The sequence below is a fragment of the Plecotus auritus genome (genome assembly GCF_963455305.1).
Source record: "Plecotus auritus genome assembly, chromosome: 2".
In the NCBI taxonomy this organism is placed as follows: Eukaryota; Metazoa; Chordata; class Mammalia; order Chiroptera; family Vespertilionidae; genus Plecotus; species Plecotus auritus.
In genome coordinates, this window is record NC_137771.1 from 48,092,222 (window position 1) to 48,108,293 (window position 16,072).

General features: G+C 41.4%; 1 protein-coding gene across 4 annotated transcripts in view; it reads left to right on the forward strand.

Moving 5' to 3' along the window:
* Positions 1-16,072, forward strand: part of DNAJC6 (DnaJ heat shock protein family (Hsp40) member C6) — a 146,221-nt gene that overhangs the window by 127,059 nt on the left and 3,090 nt on the right. For all 4 annotated transcript variants that reach the window (XM_080654563.1, XM_080654564.1, XM_080654562.1 and 1 more), the window contains exons 14-17: positions 2,360-2,428; positions 3,459-3,578; positions 10,029-10,292; positions 12,944-13,086. In XM_080654563.1, the coding sequence (XP_080510689.1) occupies positions 2,360-2,428; positions 3,459-3,578; positions 10,029-10,292; positions 12,944-13,086 (596 nt within the window). The remainder of the gene's footprint in view (positions 1-2,359; positions 2,429-3,458; positions 3,579-10,028; positions 10,293-12,943; positions 13,087-16,072) is intronic.

Here is a 16,072-nt window from a genome sequence, read left to right on the forward strand (position 1 = left end):
GTCTACTCTGACTGCTCCGTTTCACATCCCCACTCATCCCCCCTGCCCTTACTACAGTTTCCTTTCCATGGTACTTATCAACTTCTTTATATTTAATAGTGTACTTAGATGTTATGTCTATCTCTCCCACCAAGGCAGGGATTTTTGTTTGTTTGCTCATTAATGCTTCCCTAGCATTTAGAAGAATTATTGGCACACAGTGGGTGATTTCTATCTGTCTTTCTATCGAATATGTAAATATAAAATGAATTAACTCATTTTTTCCTATCTATGCTTCTTTGATGCATCATGCTAGAATTAGTAAGGTTATATATTTTCCTGATTTTGATACTTTGAATTTATTATTTTCACCTTTTATGTCCCATGGGTGTGGATGTTTATACTTCAGCAAGGCAGTTCTGGATCTGGTTCTCTGTTTCTTTTGAGCTGGTTAGAACATGTTATTACCCAATGTAGGCCAGGTAGGACCCCTTTGTTCTGTAGCCATTTTTGTCTGTGCCTTGCCAGTGAGTGAAAGAATTTTACACTCTCCTTGCTTGGAAATCAATGATCATTCCATTGGTAGTAGATCATTTGCATATTCTTGGTATAGGATAACATATATGTGAGACTCAGATGTTAGACTGGGCGGTCAGAATTGCTCATCTCTAGAATTCCCTACCTCAGCAAAAGGCACCTATTCCCATTCTTTTACCCAGCCATTCAAACTGGAAACCTGGAGTCATTTTCCTGATTTCTACAAGGCACCACCAATCTCTTCTGAAAATCAAGAAATGTTACCTTTGAGCTCTACAAATGTTTATTGAACTTCTGCTCTAAAGAGAATAAGCACTAGAGCATAGTGTTAGAAGAAAAAATAAACAAATAACTGTAATGAAAGGCAAGATGGAGAATAAAAGTATTAGGTAATTACCTTTAAATTTATATATTTCCATCTCCAACAGATTTTAAGTTTATTGAAAATAGGCAATGTGTCTCTTAGTTCTCTGTTCCCTGGCATGGTGCCTTGCAAATGGATTTTTGGGTTTGATTAGTAATAAGGTTGAAGTTCTGACACCCAGGTCTACATCCTAGTTGGATGTAACACTAAGATCAGTGTGTAAAGGAAGTCAGACAGCAAGGATTGGCAAAGTGGTCTAATTTCCACCTCAGTTTTCAGGGATTACTGTGGAATAAGAATAGAAAGGAAAGAACTGTAATTGCTGGTAATGGCATAATCTTTTTAACTTAGTGATGGGAAGGTAGAAGACATCTTGTTTTATACTAAGAAAACAAGAAAATATAAGGCTTTGTAATGCTAATCTTGGTGATTTCATGATTCTTTTGGTGGTGGTGATGGTGGTGGTGGTGGTGGTGGTGTGGTCATGGTGGTGAAGGTGGGTATGTATTAAATCCAACTTGCAATATTTAGCATTTGCATTTTGCTCACTGATTTTATGGACAGAACTTAGAGGTGCCTTAGAAAGTCTTACGACATCCTGTTTCTTATTTGGATTTTATAGATTCAGAAAAAACTTAGTACCAATGTGTATACATTGTATCCACATGATTCTCTTTAGATAAACATTTTTAAATTCTACATTTGGAATTTTGACAGGTGCTAGGGGGTCTATTTTGAGTGGGGGCTGTAAGGAGTTTGTTTTGAGTGACAATAGATACACCTCTAACATGAGCATGGTGGATGGCATATAGTCACTGCCTAATATGTGCTCTGAAAGACTGATCATTCTCAATTCATGTCACAGCAAAGAAGAAAACAAAAGATCAGTTCTAAATTGATCATGTCTCTCATACACTTGTTCATGCCAACTTAAGACAAATTGAGGTCACCAACTTTCGGATAACTATAGAAGTGGGACACACATTGATGAATCAGGTAGTTCCTGCCTTCAAGGAACTCACAATTTAGTGAAGACAGAATATGCACAGTTATATTTCAAAGTGTGTGGTGGATATGGAGGTAAAAATTGAGCCAAAGAAGGAACAGAGATAAACAATATCCTAAAAAAATGTAATATACACACACTTTGGCTGCTATTATTAATTCCAATGGTATTAATGAAAAACAAAAACAAAAACAAAAACAAAAACCACAACACATCAGTTGAGCTATCAACAGTTAAACTGTGTATACATTTTTTGGGGATATTTATATGGCTTTTACCAACCCTCGTGTAAGTCACCAAGGAGGAATGCACAAATTATCAAGTGCTGTAAAATGTGTTGAGAACTCAGGATCCCTTGGGACCTTGGGAGGCCATTCAGATCTCATGGACGGCATAGCACTTTCCTGTGTGAACTTGGGAAAGCAGGTTCTGAGCTGCCATTTCCTAATTATTTTTTTTCTCCTAATTTTTAGCTTCGAGTACACCTGCTGTGAATATTCAGCCAGATGTTTCAGGAGGTTGGGACTGGCAGACTAAACCAGGTAAAGGTCAGCAGGCTATTCATACGCATATGTAACCAATTGCTAAAGCATGACTGTTCACCCAGAATGAAGTGAGTACTTGCAGAGTATTATAGCCCACCTGTGTAATTTGTGTTGGTCTTTCCTAAAGACTTACATTCTTGTGGAACTTTCCCATTGCATTTGATGACATGGTAGTGCTGTGTATCTATCACACGTTATTTTACTTGTCTCATTTGCTGAATGTCTGTTTTGACGCTAGAATTTGGCAGATCTGGGTATATATCTAACTCTGCCGCTTAGAAGTTCTTGTTTTTTTTGTTTGTTTGTTTTTGTTTTACAAGTCTGAATCTCTATTTTGTTATCTGTAAAGTGGGATCCATAATTCTTGTCCCACATAGTTGTATAGTTTAAGTGAAATAACTTATTTGAAAATTTCTAGTGTAGAGTACCTGCTAAATAATTTGGATGGTCTTCCTTCTTCACAAAGGACTTGTTTCAGGGCTGTATTTGTCTGTGACAAATAAGTTGTCTTTCTCATGGCTAGATGGTGTTTATTGAGAGCCAACTTGTGTGATTGCATTCACAGCACTGTGCAAGTCACACACACACACACACACACACACACACACACACACACACCACAATGTGCTTATCATGGCAACTTTCTGAAGCAGTTCCTGTTTCTTAACAAATGAGAAAATGTTGAAACTCAGAGAAGTTAAACAATGTGCGCAAGGTCACTCATTCATTAAATAGCAGAGACAGAATTCAGATCTAGGCCTGACTACAAATCTCATAGAAAAAACGAAGGCAGGTGACAGGGAAGGTAAACACTGGACATAATAGTTCACAGGTGTGGTCAGGAAACAACATATATGCCTTTTTTGTGCCCTGTCCCTGCTCCAGGAAACTATTCACTTAAGTTCAGAAAAACAAGGTCTACCAACGTCTAACATTTCCAAATCCTGTCCTAATTTACCCTTAGAGACAAAATTCAGAATTTAGCCTTAGACAACTAACTAATTCAATTACCTTATTTCCTTTTCAGGAGGTTTTGGAATGGGAAGCAAGTCAGCTGCCACCAGCCCAACCGGATCCTCACATGGAACTCCCACCCATCAAAACAAACCCCAGACTCTGGATCCTTTTGCTGACCTTGGGACACTAGGTATAAACTTAACAGGTTAAGAAATTTACTTATGGCTACAAAACCTCAAATCTAAATCCTTAGTGTTATAATAAGCTGGTACCTAAAATGTTGTATATTCTTTTTTTTTTTTTAATATATTTTATTGATATTTTACAGAGAGGAAGGGAGAGGGATAGAGAGCTAGAAACATCGATGAGAGAGAAACATCGGATCAGCTGCCTCCTGCACACCTCCCACTGGGGATGTGCCCTCAACCAAGGTACATGCCCTTGACCGGAATCGAACCCGGGACCCTTCAGTCCGCAGGCCGACGCTCTATCCACTGAGCCAAACCGGTTTCGGCAGGTACATGCCCTTGACCGGAATCGAACCTGGGACCTTTCAGTCCGCAGGCCGACGCTCTATCCACTGAGCCAAACCGGTTTCGGCTATGTTGTATATTCTTAAGGATATACACTTTAAACCCGAGATTGGCTTAACACACACACACACACACACACACACACACACACACACACACACACACACACACACACACACACACACTAGGCTTTAAGTAGTCAGCCACTAACTAACCCCTATTTCCATTTTGGATTAGTAGGATGAGTAAAGTTAGAGTTTCTAGGAGCATCTGACAACAGAGTTTGCAGTAAAAGTAGCAGTGTAGGGGAACATGAGAGGTGAGACTGGTCAGGTAGATTTGAGCCCCCCTGGGACCAGCTGTACATAGGTCTTCTTGTGATGTTACCAGTGAGGTCCTTACACTGGTACGTACCCCTCTTTTTGCCATCAACTACATGCAAAAAATAGACTCTCTGTATAGTATTTTCAAAGTGGTTTTCATCATATGCTCATTGTTATTAGAGGATAAGTGTTACATGAGCAAGTAATTTCGGGAGCACTGGGTTCAGTGGACTTTGATCACTGCAGAAACTTCTGAGAATAAACGGTCATAGTGATGCTTCCCAAAAGGTATACAGTTTGCAGTATTCTCAAACTATTTCACCAAGAAAGCATTTTTGGCAGGAGTAGTTCATTGGATGTTCTGAAGCCTTGTCTCCCTCCCTTTTCCTTCCTCCTCTGGGCAGTGCAGAGCTGTTAAACAAGGGTGGATGGGCCCTGACAGGAAGGTTTAAATTAGCCAGGTGGATAGTTCAGGTTCTCAGAAAGCCCTAGGGCCGTGGTCGGCAAACTGCAGCTCTCGAGCCACATGCGGCTCTTTGGCTCCTTGAGTGTGGCTCTTCCACAAAATATCACGGCCTGGGAGAGTCTATTTTGAAGAAGTGGCATTAGAAGAAGTTTAAGTTTAAAAAATTTGCTCTCAAAAGAAATTTCAATCGTTGTACTGTTGATATTTGGCTCTGTTGACTAATGAGTTTACTGACCACTGCCCTAGGGTATTTAGAGCCAAATTATCTGCAGGGAATGAGAGCATGCTACCATTTTGATAGTAATTGGATCAGATTCTTGACCTTTCCTTATACATGTTTTAGAATTCTTTTAAGAACTCTCAAAATTATTTTCCCTTCTTTGTATCCTAAGGTAAGCTTAACATTTTTAAATAACAACATTGGATGAAATTCTACCTCAAATCAAACATCATTGGCTGTTCATTTTCTTCCGTTTATTCATTTCACAACTATTTAGTAAGTGTCTTCAATATGCCAATACTGTTTTAATAAAAACCAACCAACTAAAAACAACAACAACAACAAAATTTCTGTTTTCTAAAGCTTATATTCTAGAAAAGTAAATAAATAGTAAGTGAATAAATATACAATATAATAACTGTTTGCTGAGGGATTTACTATGTGCCAGGCACTCTTTTAAGTGCTTTACATATATAAATTTATTTAATCTTCCCAATAATCTTTTGAAGTAGAGGCTATTACCAGTATAATCCTCCTTTTGTAGATGAAGAGTGACCATTATAAGAGGTTCTTTTTTAAATCCAACATTATGTCTTGATTTAGCTCTCATGTCCTTTTAGGCACTGTTAATCTGGAATCATTCCTAAACCTTTCTCTGCCTTTTATGACATTGAAACTTGAAGGGCACAGGCCAATTAAGCAAGTCTCAATTTGTTAACTTTAATCACTTGCTTAAGGTGATGTCTGCTAGTTTCCTTCATTATAAAATTATAATTTTCCTCTTTGTAATTAATGAGTAATCTGGGGGAGATAATTTGAGGATATCCTATTTAAGATAATCCTATTAGAGAAGATTATGTTCTCCATCTGACTTTTACCCACTGATTTTAGCATTTATTAATGATTCTTGCCTGAAGTAGTCATTGCTATGATACTTGCAAAATTGTGATTTTTCTGATTCTTTCTTTCTACATTTATTAATTGGCATTTTACTGTAAAGAAAAAAAATCTTTTCTTTTTCCTCTCTCTCTTTCTCCCTTTCTCCCTCCCTCCCCTCACATCAGAATGGACTAATGGATTTTTTCATTCAGTGGGTTATCATTCATTACTGTCATTATTTCCTTTAATGTTCACATTGTCCCAGATTTGATTTGTTAAAGTCCCTTTGCTCTGGCTTCTATGACCTTTTCACTAGATTCCATGAGCACCTACTTTCTTTATAGTACAACAAGATGTTCCAGGCTTGTCCTGACCTTTTTATACCCTAGTTCTGGAATCAGTCATTCTCCAAAGTATCTTCACTCCCTTTCATGGGGAATGGTATTTAGAAATCAAAATCTGTACACTAAGTATGTTCACTGGTACTGAAGTGGGTGTCATTCTCTACCTTTCAGGAGATATAGGAGATGAAAGAGTATGCATATATAGAATTCCATCCAGTTCCACAGGATTCTTTCTTGCCTTCCCCTAATGTATATGTTTATCTTATTTTTCCCTGGATCAAAATATTAATAGTCAGACAACAAAAATAGTTTTGAATAGCTACACACATATCACTGTAAAAAAAATCTACTAGGAGGAGTTCAAGAGTTCTCTGCCAATTTTAAAATGCAGTAATTTTTACAACTGCTGGAGAAATTGGTCTCCCAAATTTCTCCCTTTTTCTAGTCACATAACTTAGGAAAGTTAAGTAACTTTCCTAAAGCCACACACTGAACAAGTGTATGAGCAAGGGTTATAAGCAAGAATTTTTGACTCCTAGATAATAACTTTAGAGTAAAAATTATAATTTCAAATTATATACCTGCAAGTTATTTATTTATTTATTTTTGTTAATCTTCACCCATGGATAATTTTTCCCATGGATTTTTTTTTTTTTTTAAAGAGAGAGTGCAAGTGAGAGAGGAGACAGAAAGAAACATTGATGTGAGAGAAACACATCGATTGGTTGCCTCCCGCACATGCCCTGACTGGGGCCAGGGATGGAGCTTGCAACTGTGGTATGTGCCCTTGATCAGAATCGAATCTGTGACCCTTCCTTCCTTCAGCCAAAGCTCTAATCACTGAGAAAGCTGGCTAGAACTATACCTGCAATTTAGAAAATACAAAAAACAGTGTTCTTCTCTTTAAGGTATTTGCCCATTTAACAATTCTGATACAAACGCCTATACCTTAGTTCAGTGGTTCTCAACCTTTCTAATGCTGCGACCCTTTAATACAGTTCCTCATGTTGTGGTAACCCCCAACCATAAAATTATTTTCATTGCTACTTCATAACTGTAATTTTGCTACTGTTATGAATCGTAATGTAAATATCTGTGTTTTCCGATGGTCTTAGGTGACCCTGCTAGCTGCTGTAGAGCCTAAGACCATCGGAAAACACAGATTACAGTTATGAAGTAGCAACGAAAATAATTTTATGGTTGGGGGTCACCACATCATGAGGAACTGTATTAAAGGGTTGTGGCATTAGAAAGGTTGAGAACCACTGCCTTAGTTCCTCACTTAGATATTTTTATTTAATTGATCTGGCTGTGGTTTGGGAATAAGGAGTTTAAAAAGCTCCCCAGGTGATTCTAATGCACAACTAAGGCTGTTAACCATGCTTTAGCTTTTAATGAGGATAGCAGTGGCCTCTGGGTTTTGCTGCTTCGTTGTATTTCTTTGAGTTCTTTGCTTCAGTAGCATTAAGACTTAGAATTGTTGAACATGGGTAGAAATATTCTGGAAGGGTAGACATTAGAAAGTCCTACCCTGTTGATAAGCCCCTGGAGAGCAGGGTCAACATCAGCCTTTCTACCATTGTATCTGTAGCCTGGCATGTAGAAGATGTTCAACAGTGTTTCAGAAATGAATGTATAAATGACAATGTTATGGGAATATGGAAGGTTTTTAAAATTTTTTTTAGGCTTGTCCATATTTACTGAATTTCATGTATACACACACACACACACACACACACACACACACACTCACACTCACACTCTAGAGGCTTGGTGCATGAATTCGTACACGGGTGGGATCCCTGGGCCTGGCCAGTGATCTGGGCAATCGGGGCTGTCTCGCCCAGTCCCGATGGAGGCTGATGGGGGCCGGCTGGCCAGGGGGGAGGGACTGCAGGAGGTTGGCTGGCCCTGATCAGGTTGATGGGGGTTGGCTGGCAGGGGGAGGGACCACTGGAGGTTGACCAGCTGCAGGAGGTTGGCTGTGGGAGCGCACTGACCACCAGGGGGCAGCTCCTGCATTGAGCATCTTCTCCCTGGTGGTCAGTGAACGTCATACTGGTCGTCATGTCATAATGGTCGCTTAGGCTTTTATAGAAGATAGTAAGCATCCCTGAAATACAAAATGAAATCTCAGTGTAGAATGAATACCCGGCCTAAGGTGTGTATTATGTTGATGTCCTGTGGGCAGGTGGGCCCAAGGGCTCATGAAGAGATGCTTCATGCTCTGCATTACAGTCTGAGAGGGGCCAATACCAAGCTTCAGAGTATATGCCCTGTCATGACCTAGTATTTATTGAGCCCTTATCATGTACTAGTGTGTGCTCACTATTGCTGGGCATATGCACTTCCATTGTGTCTTTACAGTGTACCTGTGATGTATATGTAATTCTGCTTTTACAGATGAGGAGGTCTGAGGCTAAAAGAGGTGAAGTTTTTCTTGGAGCTTCAGAAGTGAAAGGATTCTCTATATATTGTTTTTGGCTCTGTTCCCAGTGCCAGATCTGGCACATAGTAGATGCTTAAAAAACACTGATGAATGAATATATGAATGAATGAATAAATGCATGCAAGATTGAATGGGTGAATGAGAGACAGAGCTGAGACTCCAACTCAAATTGACTCCAGGTCCAGTGACCATAATACAATATTCCCAGTAGGGAAAGAAGGAGGAATCCCAGATCATAATAGAGGGAAAACGTCTATAGAAAGAAGAAAGAGTAAAAAAAAAGGGATGACTTGTAGTGAAAAGCTCAGAAATTTGGGGAGGATTTAGGGATTTGGGTGCAGCTAATAAGTGTGACATTTGGAGGTGGGATGTGTGTGATCAATTCCCAACCCCATTAACCACCTGTGTGATTACGAGTACATTAGTAAACCTTTTTGAGGCTTGATTTCCTCATCTTTAATGCGGGACAAATGATACTACCTATCTCCTAAGAGTGTTGTGTAGACCGAAGGCAATAATATACGTAAGCATATTTTGTAAACTCTAAAGAGCTCTTAGTTATTTTATTGTCATTGTTACTTTGGGTTTGGTGCATGAAAGGGTCCCAAGAGATCACAACTACAACTGGCAGTTTCTCATTTTACCTCTTTAAACACAAGCCACAACTGGTCTTTCTATTTTAGAAACAGCCCAGCATGTATTCAGTGAATACTTTTAAGTTAGGGGATTATGGAATCAGGATTCTACTTAAATTCCTGGCACATAATAATATCATGTTTAAAAGGTTGAATAAGATCCTTTGTCTTGTTCAAAGTTGGCTATGTTTATTCTCCTGCAATGAAATCCAAGTAGTGTGAAATTGACACCTACTTGTGAAATTTCAAAACATATTTGTTTACTCTTGAGCATTCACCACGCTTGCACTTATAACAAACAATGATAAATCCTGATCACCCTAAGTTTAAATAGCACCTTAATGAGTGAACATATTTTGTTTTATTTCCTGTTCTTATTATTTGGTAATTTTCAGTTCAGTCAAGAAATAGAATCTGCTTTGAAGATGGGATGGAGGAGAGGGAAGGCACAGTGGGAAGAGCCAGGGTTCTTCTGGCTTGGAGTCAAAGGCTTGGATTCAAATCCCTGTTCTGTCGCTTGCTAGCTGTGTGACGCTGAGAAAATCAGTTAACTGCTCTGAGCAGTTTGTTCACCTAAAGAAAAGATGGGGCTGTTAATACATACCTAAAAATGTCATTGTGGGGATTAAAGGAAATATATACCTGCGTTTTTTTAAGTATTAGGAAGGTTAATAGTGCTGTTAGTCAAAGCAATTTCCACTAACGCTATTGCAAACAATAACTCAGGACACAAGAATTAAAGGCTACTCAAAACAGCGTTACCTTATTTCTTCCCCTCTTTTTTCCTATAGGTAGTTCTTCATTTGCCAGCAAACCCACCACACCAACTGGACTGGGTGGGGGATTTCCACCTCTCAGCTCACCACAGAAAGCTTCTCCCCAACCTATGGCTGGAGGGTGGCAGCAGGGAAGTGGCTACAACTGGCAGCAGACACAGTCTAAGCCACAGCCCAGCATGCCGCACTCCTCTCCCCAGAACCGGCCCAACTACAACGTGAGCTTCTCAGCCATGCCTGGGGTCCAGAATGAACGTGGGAAAGGATCCACTAATTTGGGTAAGGATGATGGTATGGAGCCTGGCCGTAGCGTGGCCTGTGTTATCGTACTACCTGCATGTATGTATGTCCTAAGAAGGAGACAGAAAACAATTCCAATGGTTTCTGAGGCAATCATACAGTTGTAGAGACACAACATGACCCCTGCCTCCAATTCTGTGCCTAGAGTACCTGGGTTTACCATGCTCTGAACGCTTTATCATTTTATGACTGTTGCTTCACTGTATTTCTCCCCACACTGAGACCAGATGTGTCTATGTTTACCATGTTATCACTAGCTCATAGCATAATGCTTGGCACACCATAGCCACTAAATCAGGGGTGGGGAACCTTTTTTCTGCCAAGGGCCATTTGGATATTTATAACACCATTCATAGGCCATACAAAATTATCAACCTAAAAATTAGCCTGCTATATTTGGTCAAACATTTAATTAACTCACCCCTAATACCTTGGCATGGCCAGACCAAATGATTTCAAGGGCCTTATATGGCATGTGGGCCAGACATTCCCCACCCTGCACTAAATGAATATTGAATGAATGAGTGGAGGGGTGGGTGGATCTTGAAGCTGTCATTCCTTTGAAAGAAGGGGTAGAAGAAGAAGATTGGGAACGTTTTAAGCACTGTGTTCACATTTGCCCTTGGGCCCTGGTTAGAGTGTATCTGTCTTAGACACTGAGTCTTATGCTGCATAAGCGGATGTTCCTGAGGCCATTGGGTTTCCTGTGATGGTTTTCCCTCTCTTCTGAGAAGAAAGTGAAAAGAACACAATATGGGTCAACAACTAAGGCTCTCAGATACTCTGGGTGGGTTTTTATTTTTATTTTTAACTTTTGAATGGGATTATTGATAAGTAAAAACATTTTGCATAGCAGGGGTGGTTAAACTTGAGTTTGTTAAGGCCTGGTATGATACATTTTGCATTCCAGTTGACCTGATCATACCCAGGAATGAAATGTTTAGGGACATGTTGAGGAAACAGGCCTTTCCCTCTATGGAATCCATAGAGAGAAATTCTACTTTTCCTAGTAGCAGTAACTAACAATTATTTAGTACTTACTTACATTGTGTCAATTGCCATTTTAAACAGTTTTCATGGATTATTTCATATAATCTTCAAAACTAACCCTATGTTGTAGGTGAGGAATCTGTGACAGAGCTCGATAAAGTAATTTCCTAAATTCATACAACTTGTAAGTGACAGAGCTAAGATTTGGTCCCAAGTGATTTGGCCCCAGAAAGTCTGCTCTTAACTGCCACACTCTACTGGTCATGATGTAGGTGGCTTCTCACAACACTAACATGATAGGGACTCTTTTATTGGGAACAGGTAACATCACGTTTGTTCTTTGGTGAGCGGTGGATATTCTTTGGACAATTCCATGAGTCTTGTGGCTTCCTTCCCGTTTTTATTTTGAGTAGATGTGTGGTGAGTGTCTTCACCAGCAAATATTTATGGAGCATCTTCAGTGTAGAAAACACTGTGGATACAGTAGTGAACAGGACAGGCAAAATCCCTAGTCTCAGTGTGTACATGTGTGAATGTGTGTATAGAGGGCCTTACAGGATAGAGATGGCAAATGGGTTTCAATTCAGATACCAACTTTGGTTGCTGCGCATTAATGGCATCGATGGCATGGACTGCTGTGTTTTGGTCCTGTTGTTTTTTTTAAATAAATATATTTTTATTGATTTCAGAGAGGAAGGGAGAGGGAGAGAGAGATAGAAACATCAATGATTACAGAGAATCATTGATCGGCTGCCTCCTGCAAGCTCCCTACTGAGGATCGAATCTGCAACCTGGGCATGTGCCCTTGTCCGGAATCAAACCCAGGACCCTTCAGGCTACAGGCCGATGCTCATCCACTGAGTCAAACCTGCTAGGGCTCTGTTTTGTTTTAATTTAACAAATATTTAATAGCCAGGTACTGTTCTAAGCACTTTAAAATGCTAACATCAATTCTCACACAACCCTATGAGGTAAGTACTACAGACTGTGCAGATGAGGTAAGGCATGGAGATGATAAGTAACTTGTCTCAAGGTAACAGTGCTAAAGTAGCAGAGCTGGAATTCAGACCCCAGGGAGTCTGTCTCCAGAGTCTCTGCACCACCAGCTAGGCTGCCTCTCCAAACAGAATGAGAACGATTGAGGCCACCACCAGACTTGGAGAAAAAGACCACTATGATGGACTAAAACTGTCAGCTGGTTATAGGAGGGAAAGTGGTGGCATGCATGGATTTCAAGCACCAAGACCCAGACTTCGTGCCATCATAGATACTAACGAGTTGTATGACTGGGAGAGAGCGTGGGGGAGAATCAATATTACCCTCATCTATACATAGATGGTACAGTGGAAACAGAATTATGGAATTGGATTTAGTCTAATGATCTAGCCTCAAGTCCTAGCTTTGCCATGGACATGGTATATGATTCTGGAAAAAATCTCTTCAGTTCCCTAGACTTCATTTTCCTCATCTATAAAATGAGCATGGAAGTCTTATATTCTACCCACAGGGTAAATGTGAGTATTAAGGAGATTTATGCATGTGAAAGCAACTTGAAGATTCTAAGTGTTAGGAGACAATGGTCTGATACTTTGTTTAAGGGTAAAAAGTATAATGATTTTTTAAAAAAAATTATATTGCAGAAGGGAAACAAAAAGCAGCTGACTTTGAAGACCTACTTTCTGGTCAAGGTTTCAATGCACACAAAGACAAAAAGGGGCCTCGAACAATAGCTGAGATGAGAAAGGAAGAAATGGCTAAGGAAATGGATCCTGAGAAATTAAAGGTGAGTCCCTGGCCCAGTGTGATTATCCTGTATGACAAGGTTGTGTGTGTGTAGCTATCCGGTTCCTAGTCCCCACCTTCCATAGTGCTTTCCTCCACTTTTAACCAGAGCAGTTCTGCTTTTATCTGTTTTCCGATTCTGGAAGTCGAAGAAGATTTAACTTGGAGAAAAAGAATGTTTCTCCATTTTTTTTTTTAAAGTTTGAAAACCAGCTCTTCTAACTGCTTTATTTCACAGATGAGGAAACAGATGATAGTTCATAGATGAGGATGTTGTGTGGACAAGGGGACCCAGGTTGGCTTGGAAAGAAAAGAGTGGTTATGTTGATGAGTTGTGTGAGGTAGTGGAAGAGCTTATAAACATCCAGAGAATAGGAATGCCCTTCATAGAGGGAGAGGTCCAGTTCCTATGTGACAAAATATTACATATGCTGCCACTGCAACAAACTGGAAGATGAGGGTCCGATCTGTTACTGCTTCAAAGGACTAATACAGCCAGTCAATCATTTGGAAAAATATAACACATTTGCAGACAGATTTGAACATTAGTTGAAGATGTATATTTAGATTCTAGGATACATTTTTAAGTACAGCAGAAAATCCTTTGTTTGTATTTGCTTTTCTCTTCACATAACATCACAGAAGCTTTATGTTCCTTCCAAAAAGTTTGTGCTTCATCTTGATAACTTTTGTTCATTAGGCAAACTGACAATTTTCTGTAAAAGAAAGTCCTGTCTGTCTGTTAAACCACGCTTGGTTTTATAGTTGGTACAGGGTATTTAGTCATTTAGGAGAGTCGCCATCATTAACCTTGACTAAACCATTCATTCAATGAAAAATGTGCTCTGAGCTCCTGCCATGTGCTCAGTGCTGAGGCATTGTTACAAACCCACTAAATTAATCACCCCATTTGTTCAAAATATGAATATCCAAGCTATGAATAGTTTGAATGAATGTTTAAATGGATGAATTCATTTGACAAACCTTTTAAAAATATATATTTTTATTGATTTCAGAGAGGAAAAGAGAGGGAGAGTGATAGAATCATCAATGATGAGAGAGAATCATTGACCAGCTGCCTCCTGCATGCCCCACACTGGAGATTGAGCCCTCAACCTGGGCATGTGCCCTGATGGGAATCGAATCATGACCTCCTGGTTCATAGGTTGATGCTCAACCAGCTGGGCTTAACAAACCTTTTTGAGCTCTATTCTGTGCCAGGAGAGTTATTTGGTTTCTGAGAAACAGTGTTATGTAAGAAATAGTACCTTTCCTCAAACAGCTCTGCCTCATGGTAGGGAAGGACAAACACACAGACAATTGCAATGAAGTGTGGCACATCCTATCTAATAAAATAGTAATATGCAAATTGACCGTCGCTCCAAGACACAAGATGGCCACCCCCATGTGGTCAAAGATGGCCACCACAAGATGGTTGGCAGGGGAGGGCAGTTGTGGGCAGTTGGGGGTGACCAGGCTGGCAGAGGAGGGCAGTTGGGGGAGGCCAGGCCAGCAAGAGAGGGCAGTTGGGGGGGACCCAGGCCTACAGGGGAGGGCAGTTGGGGGGACCAGGCCTGCGGGGGAGGGCAGTTGCGGGGGGGACCAGGGCTGCAGGGGAGGGCAGTTCGGGGGGGCAGGCCTGCAGGGGAGAGCAGTTGGGGGGAACCAGGCCTGCAGGGGAGGGCAGTTGGGGGGGACTGGGCCAGCAGAGGAGAGCAGTTGGGAAGGGACCAGGCCTGCAGGGGAGGACAGTTAGGGGCGACCAGACTGGCAGGGGAGGGCAGTTAGGGATGACCAGGCCAGCAGGGGAGGGCAGTTAGGGGCAATCGGGCCGGCCGGGGAGCAGTTAGGTGTCGATCAGGCTGTCAGTGGAGTGGTTAGGGGGTGATCAAGCTGGCAGGCAGAAGCGGTCAGGGGCAATCAGGCAGATGCAGGTGAGTGGTTGGGAGCCAGAAGTCCTGGATTGTGAGAGGGATGTCTGACTGCCCGTTTAGGCCCGATCCCAGTGGGATCGGGCCTAAACGGGCAGTCGGACATCCTTCAAGGGGTCCCAGATTGGAGAGGGTGTATGCTGGGCTGAGGGACATCCACCCCCCGTGCACGAATTTCGTGCATCGGGCCTCTAGTCTACAATAATAAAAGGGTAATATGCTAATTAGACCAGATATCCATCTGGATGTCCTTCTGGACAAAGCCACAGTGGCAGGGGCTGAGGCAGAGGTGGTTAGGGGTGACCAGGCTGGAAGGGGAGGGAAGTTAGGGGTGACCAGGCAGCAGGCAGAGGCGGTTAGGAGTGATTAGGCCAGCAGGCAGAGGCAGTTAGGGGTGATCAGGCAGGCAGGGGAGCAGTTAGGGGCATAAGACAGGCAGGCAGATTGGGTTCAGGGTGATCAGGCAGGCAGGCAGGTGAGCGGTTAGGAGCCAGGGGTCCTGGATTGCGAGAGGGATGTTCGACTGCTGGTTTAGGCCAGATCCCGCAGGGGTTGGGCCTAAACTGGCAGTCGGACATCTCCTGTGGGGTCCCGGATTGGAGAAGGTACAGGCCAGGCTGAGGGAGTCCCCCATGCACGAATTTCGTGCCCCAGGCCTCTAGTATTATGATAAAAACATATTTAAGGAAGTAGCCTGGAGAAATTCTTTCTTTTTTTAAGGGGCATTTATTTTACCGTATATTAGTATGCCAGATACTGTACCAGACAGAATTGGATAGCAGAGACCAAAATAGACATGGTGTATGTCCCCATGGAGTGTATACTTTAGGAATGAATAATTCACTCTGGGGTGGGGCAGAGCGGACGGAATTCAGACTCTCAAAGGGGAACAGTATGAAATTCCTCAGCAGGCTTTTGAAAGATGATGAAGAGTTAACCAAAAAAAAAGAAGGCAGGAAGTGGAGGTGGAAAAGCTTTCCAGGTAGAAGAAGTAGCATGGAGTACGCAGGGGGCCTCAGGTACTTTGATGTTGCAGGAGCAGGAGGGATTCCTGAG